At 46.2% G+C, this 9,091-nt stretch overlaps 1 protein-coding gene across 1 annotated transcript; it reads right to left on the reverse strand.

Annotated features, from left to right (window-relative positions):
• Nucleotides 1-4,729: 4,729 nt before the first annotated feature.
• SP9 (Sp9 transcription factor) lies at nt 4,730-7,746 on the reverse strand. The gene is made up of 2 exons (XM_030580235.1): nt 7,608-7,746; nt 4,730-6,814 (listed from the first exon to the last, which is right to left on the reverse strand). Exons 1-2 carry the CDS (start codon nt 7,626-7,628, stop codon nt 5,462-5,464), a joined length of 1,374 nt encoding a protein of 457 aa, XP_030436095.1. The 5' UTR covers nt 7,629-7,746; the 3' UTR covers nt 4,730-5,461.
• Nucleotides 7,747-9,091: the final 1,345 nt, after the last annotated feature.

Genomic DNA, 9,091 nt, shown 5'->3' on the forward strand with positions numbered 1-9,091 from the left:
TTAACTTGTCATGGAAACGTGTTAATTAGGTGCGGAATACCAGTGATCAGCAGGAAAACAGGGCGTTTTCCATTGTGCTCCCATTAGCCAATGTATATTATGGTCAAAATGGAGCATTGGCCCTCGCCCTTGGGAAGTAGTCACAGGCGCAAGGGCGCTACTCCGCAGCCTCTAGTATGGGTCGATTTTTGTTGTAATTTTAGGATGACGATCGAGTTCGCATTGTTGGTGTTCGAGTAACTCAGAGTACCGACACCTAGATCTTATTTTTCACGCTGCTCAAATTTTCCTTTAGCTCTTGGCGCTTGGAAAACTGATCGCTGAAATTTATGGCGAACGAAAAGAAATTATTACTAATTGGAAAGTAAATAAACAGGTGACTCAGATCAAATTCCTGCTTGGATCGTTACAATAAATATCCCTGAAGGAAGCTCTCTATTTATGTTGTCATTGATTAATTCTCGCTACCTCATTTGATTTCGATTTAGAACGATTTGATTCTAATTTAATTAGCATGTAATTTGGATGTACATAATTACTGTAATTATGACATTCAGGTAAGGCAGCTTTAGGCTGAAAGGCAATTTCAAATTTTCTAGCAACCTACTTTGTACTAGCAAATGGACAAGGACTTTGCGCCCTGCTATCCAAGTAGTAATTAGCACATCTCTGAAACAGGCAGGGCTGGGGATTTGTATTAAAACACCAACACAAATTCAGCCGCATTACCCAGTGCAAAGGTAGTTGCCTGCTACTGAGGAACATATTTTGCTCCTTGCCTGGTCACGGATGACCGAGTTCCCAGATACTAACTCCAGCCTAGCTCTGCACTTGAGTCAAAGGCTGAGTAGCACCAAGGTGCAGATCCCATTGGGGATTAAGGCCCCAAACCGCACATTAGGTGGACGTTTAAAAACCGCACCTGTATGGACTTGAGGCTAGAACTAATTGGAAAGGGCCGCTCCTGTCCATAAAGTAATTGCACTGAATTAGGGAGGGCTACAGATCAGAGCAAGCGGCTCTATTGTGTTCCCTAGTCGGTTGGTTGCCTAGCTTGGGCGCCGGGCCAGTTCGGGGGTGGAAGGGTGCGGGAGCGATGACCCAGACCCGAGCCAGGTCCCTTTTTCAGGTGGGTGATCTCTGCAGCCTAGCTCGATTTTTTTTCCTCCTCATCTGGTAAGTTTGCTCATGAAACAATAGGACTAACTTGAACACGCGTCGTTTGTGTCTTCCGTGGCTGCTAAAGAAAGACTGGGCGTGTGCCTTGAGGGACCTGCGCCGGCAACCAAGGCTGCTGGGGGTGGTTCACCCTTGCTCTCGGGGATGAAGGGCCAGGAGGGTTACTGCGGTACCTCCATCTGCCTTGTAGGAAGTTCCAATACATTTTAAATCCAGGTATCTGCCAGAGGGCCGCCTATTTTAGCTTTACCTGTCTAACATTTCCAGCCTTGCACAGGTAAAAACTGACTCCAGCCAGGCTCACCCGAACGCCACGTAGCGAGGCGCTGAGTCCTCCTGGCAAGCGAAATGAGCAGGGATCTTTCTTGCACCGGCACAAAAGTCTTAGCGGTTCTGGGCTTGTGCCATAGGAAGCGAAGCAAGTGCCGCCCTGTGCTCCTGAAGCTCTAGATGGCGCCAAAGAGCCACAGTTATAAGCGTCCTTCAAAGGCATCAAGAGCGACTGTCAAACATAAACGCAAATCAGTTTTCCTTTTTTTTTGTTAATGTGTTAAGAATGTTATTCCTTAAGAAAATTTGTAGCTAAATTATTCTCACTTAAAATAAACACTTAGTGTACCAATTACCCAAATGGGCGGGATTTCTGTAAAATTTCTTTCATCTGCATTTTGGGAGTGTGGCAGAAAATCTTCTTAAATCAGCTAATGGCTGCAAATAAATTAGCTCTTCAATAAATAAAGTTTCCCTCTCAATTGAAATATTTAAACAAAGGTAAAAAATAACTGTTCATGCGCAAAAATGGAGTTCTATATTATCTCCTTAAACAAAAATATTCATGCTACCTTTACTCCTATTATTATTTTTTATTTATTTATTTAAAGGACTATCATACACTCGGGGGCGGGGGGCAGGAGCCACATCTCCGGTGAATCAGGAGCAGAGTGATCAAATGACATTTAGCAATAGTTTTCTCTGATATTTTATCTTTAATCTTCTTTAAATCTTGTTTCATGGGGTTAGCTACAAGATCGTGTATGGAAGCTAAGTCCCACAACGTGTACTAGTTGGAAGTAACCGTGCAGGCAAAATGTAAATTACTTTATAGTCAGTCATAAAAGTCGCGTTTGAACGGGGCCGCAACAGCAACGAATCTAAATCATCATTCGACTTCTCTGGCTCCCTTCCCATTAGAGGGTGACACGTAAAAAAAAAAAAAAAAAAAGTTTCTCTATGTCCCAATGTTATTTTTGCTCCCGGGTTTGCAGGCCCCCACTATAGAAATGCCATTTAACTGTAATTGAAAAGAGTGAATCAGAATTATTTTTCGGTTCTCACACTGTCTATTCTTTATCCAGTCTTACAAAAGTTCTGTAGTCCCCAGACCATATAATTATCACCAACAAGTACTAAAGAATGGTGCCATTTATTTTTTAAAAGGTTACATGCTTTCTATTTTCTTGGTTAAACGAACCGGCTCTGCGGCCCAGCGTTGCTCCCTTCTTCATTTCTGGGGAGTCTGTAAATGATGGACGTTTTCTGACCCCAAGGGGCAAAGGCAATGCAAAGAGGTCCTTGATCATTGAGCTGAGAATTGTAACCCTGGCCTGGCAGAAACTGGACCTGGATGACTTCCTTTGATGTGTTTTATTATGGATTGAAAACAAAGCTGACTTCTGCCCAACACCCAGGGAGAATGCATTCCTCGGAAACCCCAACAACTGACAAGCAGGGGACTCATGTCCTGCAGCCCAGCAAGCGCACTGTTTATTTTACATCTGCCCGCCAGTGTCATCCTCGCCAGCTCCCATTGTCTCTCTCTCCCCGCCTGCCCTAGAATAAAATACATCTAATACAGATCCTCTAGCCACTCCGGGGAAAGAGTGGTGTGGAAAAGCAAGAGGGATTTTCCTTCATCTTACAGAGCGGTCTCACTTTAAAACATGGGGATAAGGAAGACAAAAATAGGTCAGGAAAGGAGAAAAGAAAGTGGAGATAGTCGATGCTTTTGAATAATTTAAGCCGGAAAAAAAAATCAACTCAAAATTGTCTTTAAAAGGAATTGAAAGTGCAGAAAGATTCCTTCCGTCAGCGCCGCCGCTGAGCTACACTTGTGTGCATTTAAAACAACCGATGTAGGAACACGTTCTGCTAGTGTTTTGTAGCAGTGTTGGGGAAAGTGAAATACTGTCTATTAACATTCACAGATTTTTTTAATTAAAACAAATCTTTGATTTGTGACTGACAGCACAATCCTTTTTCTGATTTTTATTTGCACTCTCTAGCTTGTACTGGTTTAGAATGTTATTCCTCCACTCTACACTAAATTAACTTTTTTTCTTTTTAAATAGCACAATTATCTCATTTAACCATTTTCTTTAAAAAAACAACAACACTGTGGCTGTTAAGTTGGTGGTCAGGAGACAAAGGGAGTGAAAATAATTTTCATTTCAATAATTGCCTTCTGGTCAATTTAACTGTGCCTTATTTTGAAAGAGCCTGTCTAAATGAGATTCCTGTCCCAAATGTGTTCCCAGGCCTTAGCCCAGCCTTTAATTATTCCTGAGGTTTTTTTTCTTCAGAATAAGACGCTGCACTGAGTAATCACAAAGAAGTCAGAGAGCATCCTTGAACCTTTTCAATAGCAGAGCCACTGATATTCAAATAACATGCAAGGACCATTTGACTGCATGGGGACATAAGCATTTCCAATTCACTATTTGCATAGATCAACTGTCTTTGAAAAGGAAAGGAGCAGTTGTCTTCCATAACATTAAAAAGCCTAGTTATCAAATCAAGTGCTTAGTTTGGGGCTTTTAAAACGTTTACATTTTATCTCAGGTTGCCCTTTACCGTTTGACATGCAAATTTGGTGCAGTTAATTTAGACAATTAAAAGGATCTTCAAGGGAGCTTTGTCACCGAGAATATTCGGAGTTGTCCCCGTGGACCAGCTGAGATAAAGTTGGCCAGAACAAATGATGTCTAGGAGATTAATTAGATATTTGATAAGACATGAATCCCTAATAAGGGAATACAAGGCACTGGGGGCTGCTATGTGCTCGAAGTCAAAATTAATAACATTTAACAAGATTTTCATTTAGGCATGAAATGTCTTTTCCGGAGTATTGACTCTAGCTGTTTATTCCCCTGAGATCATCTCCCAACCTAGGAAGCCTTGTGGGGCTAAAGGCTTTTTTAAAAACAGTTTCTTTGCACAGTTTGTTAAATCTATTTGGGGGGCATTTTCATAAATTGCGTTTCCAAATGTGGATAGGTTTTAAACAATTTTTATGTGGGGTCAGATCTTGGGGGCCGGGGAATGAGGGTTTGAATGAGGAAACACAGTTATAGGACACAACCCGACTGAAATTTGCCTTAAAATATTTGATTAATTTGGATCCCTGACATCAAATGCATTTCTTGTTTTTAAATCCCATTCACTTGTATTACTGTACTAGCGTTGGGAGAGGAACTAAGGGTTTGCATTAAAAGCTGCTCCATATAAGGGCTCGGAAGAAAAGAACAAAAACCGTAAGTATAGTGTTCAGAATTCTTTAATAATACCAAAATGAAAATATTAAGCCAAGATTTTTTCATACAGATAAACGCATTTAATTTCTTTAAATGACCTTAACTTACGTGTGTTTGAGTGAAATGTTAACTCAACATTTTAAATAGCTTTTACATATATACCGACTTCCACAAAGTGCATCAGAAATTTAAAAAAAAAACAAACCTTCCTGAATTTCAGGAATTCACCAAAAAGGACAAAAGAGAGACAAAAATAAACCCCCTATGAGAATCAACGCTTACAAGAAAAATAAGAACACAATCTTTTTTGAACCCTATTTATACAGATGTTTATGGACTACAGAGGAACTGTCTCAGACTTCCACTTTAATGTCTCACCTTAAGCCTCTTTTAGGATGCTCTTTTTTGTTTTTAAATAAAAAAAGCGTCACTGTAACTAGATTTCGTCAGGCAAAACCTGCTGTAGCTAGAGACTAGTAATCCACACCAAGGGCGATTTTAGGTCCCGTTGGTTTCCACTGCTCAGTCTGTGCGGGTTTGGGTCTCGCTATTGCTCTGCATCAGGAAGCTGGGTCAGTGTCAGTGTCCTGCGGGGCTGAGGGGTTGGGCTGTGTCTCTAGGGCTTGGCCCTGGACCCTGCGCTTTAGTCCAGTCGCTCCTGCAGTCTGAGCGCAGTGTGGGGGGGCAGCTCCTTCGCCTCTCCCCGGCCTGGGATTTGCAGGGGAAGAGGGCGGCTGTTCCGTCCGAGCTCCCTACGAGTCGTTTGGCCCCGCGGTGGATTCCTTGCCGCCGCCTCCCCGGGTAGCGGTCACCCCCTCGTGCAGGATGAGATCGGGGGACTCAGAGCGGGGGGTCTCCAGGTTGCTGGCGTCCGTGTCGCTGTCGCTGCCCTTTTTGCCCCCGCCGCCCCCGTTGTGCGTTTTAATGTGTTTGCTCAGGTGGTCGCTGCGCATGAAGCGCTTGTTGCACACGGGGCAGGCGAAGCGCTTCTCACCCGTGTGAGTCCGCAGGTGCCGCTGCAGCTCGTCCGAGCGCGTGAAGCGCTTCCCGCAGAAGAGCCAGTTGCAGACGAAGGGCCGCTCGCCCGTGTGCCAGCGCAGATGCGCCTTCAGGTGCGAGGTCTTGCCGTAGACCTTGCCGCAGCCCGGGATGTGGCAGCTGTGCAGCCCCTTGCGCCGCAGGCTGGCCCCGGCCGGCCCCAGCCTCTCTGCCTCTTGGCAGTTGGGGCAATCGCAGGTGGCTCGGCCCGAGTACCTGCGGGCGGAGCGGGCTGAGCCTCCCGCGGCCGCGGCGGCCGCGGCGCCCGTGATCATGGCGCTGGCTGCGGCCACCGCCGCGCTGGAGTCCGTGTAGGAGGGCAGCACGGGCTTGAAGCCCTCCTGGGTCAGCAGATGCTGGCTGGTGGAAAGCAGATGCGAGGCGGCCGTGGAGCCCAGGCCCGTGGAGCTGAAGGCGGAGTGGGTGAGCGAGCTGAAATCGGGGTTGTAGGTGCCCAGCTGGGAGTGCAGCGAGGCCTGGGGGGCGCCCGAGTGCAGCGAGCTCTGGAGTCCCCCGGCGGGGTTCTGCACCTCCAGCCAGGAGCCCGGGTTGGTGTGCACGTCCCACCACGAAGAGGCCGCTCCGTTGGCCACCTCCCCAGCGGCCAGAGTAGAGTGGAAGCCCGACTTGTACCACGATTCGTAGGGGTGCGCCATGCCCACCCGTGGATACAGGCTCTCGGCCGCAGAGCTGTGCACTTTGGAGATGAAGGCCGACTGGCCGCCGGGCTCCTGCGGGGACACGCCCGCCGCCGCCGAGTTGGAGAAGAGGCCGCTGTAGTCGCTGCTGAAGGCCGAGGAGGTGGGCGAGGTGGAGGCCAGGCAGAAGGCACTGTTGGCGGTGCCCGTGCCACTGGCCAGTCCGTTGGAGCCCCGGCTAGTGGCCACTGTGAAGCCCGAGAGACTGGAGCCCAGGTTACAGCTGGAGGTGGAGCGTTTCCAGGGGTGAAAGCCTCCCTTGGCAAAGGCGCTGGACTCGGGTAAAGTGGTCAGAGGGCTGGTGTTCCCGATCTTATTGCAGGTCGCAGCCAGCATGGCCAGGGGAGTTGTTCCAAATCTTGGCTCTTCCTAAGGGAGACACAAAGCAAGCCCGTGAGCCTCGGGGAGCCCTGGAGAGGCGCACACGCAAACACAGCAACGTGGCTAAATACTCTCTGCCCGAAAAGTAACACTGTCCTTCGTTTTGGATGAAAACGCCACCCTGCCCAACTTGATGCAATTTCTATCTTGTTTTCAGGGACCTATAGTGCTTGAATAAACGCTACAAACCGATTTAATTTAATGATACACTTCTCCATAGTCATAATGGGGACGACCGACAATGATGTTCTAAAATAGCACAGACGTCATTTCTTAAAAGAGTTCTGTAGCGGTTTGAGACTTTATGGCAATGCTTTCCTCTTTCGACGTGCGACTGTAAAGGCAAAAATCCCCAGGGAAACGAAAAAACGATGTGCTCTAAAGGCACAAGGGTTACAGCTTACAAAATGAGCCAGCAGAAACATAAACAATTATATTGCTACATGGCTTTGGTGCAAGCATCACGCACCAAGCTGGGTCCGGAAAATCCATTCCAATTAGGCGTAACCCTCCTCAAGTTTATTTTAAAAAAACTTAATTTCTTTCACAACAAAATAAACTTGATATTAATGTCGTCTTGCATGTGAACGGTACGATTGAAAAATCAGCCCCCCACGCCTCGGAAACATTAATCGAGTTTGTCCTTCAATTGCAGCACATCGTCATTTATATAACGAGAAACTGCAGTACAACAGCAACAGTTTTTCAGGGTAACAAACCTGCCACCGAGAAACCACAACGAAAAACGTGCCGTTTGTATAGAGATGTTTCTCTGACTTACCCCAAGTATAGACGTAGCCATAGCACGTCCCTTGGCTGGGTGATGGGGTCGAACGGGGGGCTCTGCCTTGCGCGCAGCCCGGAGAGATTGCTCAGTTTCCTCCTAGCTCCCCGCTTTACTCCAGTTGCACTAAGTACACTCCTGGCTCTGGAGGGCTAAACTCAGCCTAAGTGTGGGGCGCGCCTGCTTTGAAGTACCGCTGGTTGGGTCTCTCACCCAATGAGGGCGGAGAAAGAGCAGGCAGGAGCTGCCCTCAGCCAATCAGACACTTGGAGGTGCAAGAACCAGGGCTCGGGGCGCGTGCCAGTCAAAGGCACAGGGATAAACTCCGTGCTTTGGACTAAAGAAATTATACTGTAATTAACTTTAAAAAACCTGGGTTTAAATATCCTTAAGGTTGTGACATAAACCAACAAAAGCCAGGAAATTCCAAATTAGGGCTGACACTTCCTCCGTAACTAACGGGTTGTGGGAAAAGGGGGAAAGCCACAAAAGGGCAGGAGCTGGATGTCAGCATTCACTTTGACTTTTGCCAGCTTAACCCTAGATTCAAATTATTCGACTGTATTATATAGTCTCCATAATTACTTAGCCAATCCAACATACTAGCTGGATCCAGGAAATATGAATTTCTGTTTCTTGTAAAAAGAGGGTTTATTTGCTCAACAGGCCCTTCCTTTCACTGCCATTCTAGAATCTGGCCCATCAGGCAAATTGGGCAGGTGAGGCACAGACAGTGCACATCATGCATGCCTAAAAGTGATTACACAAATTTCTGTCTGAGAACAGGAACCACATTCCAAAGTGTATTTTACTCCTCTATATTTTTGTCAAAGTACTAAGTGATTCGTCATGTTGAGGCAACATATATTTGCTAGTTTCTTTGGGGAAAGAACATGAAGCTTTTTAGTTTCATATGCCCCCCAAAAAACCAGATATTAAACTGACATGTATCTTTCTTTTTATATTCAGATAACTGCCAAAAGAAGCCCGATGAGCGATTTTTTTATTATTAATTTAATTTTATTTTTTTGCTGGAGAAGAAGGGTTTTTATCTTAATAACAATCCCTGGTTAAAGACTTTGAATGTCAAGTTTGCAACCTGGAGCACATTTTTTCAAGCTTTATAGAAAGGCATGAAAACTATAAGAGCTGCTAATGGCAGCAACCGTGCTTCCTCCTAGCAGTGCTAGGGCGCCGCTGGAATAAGCCTCCCCAGCACTCGCCTGTGGCCTCTGCGCTGTGCACACTCCACACGCCCAGTGAGCGACAGACTTTACCTGCTCTCTGCATGTGCGAAATGTAAGTCCAAACCTTGGCTCCTAAATGTATTGCAGGCTAGTCCCTTTGATTGTAATTATTAGAAGCGTCTTAAGTAATTGCATTGAACTCACCCGCACGGTGTAGCGAAAGATCAGTAGACGGACAACTTTTTAAATATTGCGATTGTATCTGTAGCGCTGAGATTATTACGGTGTCCTCTT

This window comes from Gopherus evgoodei, chromosome 11, assembly GCF_007399415.2.
Source record: "Gopherus evgoodei ecotype Sinaloan lineage chromosome 11, rGopEvg1_v1.p, whole genome shotgun sequence".
Lineage (NCBI taxonomy): Eukaryota > Metazoa > Chordata > Testudines > Testudinidae > Gopherus > Gopherus evgoodei.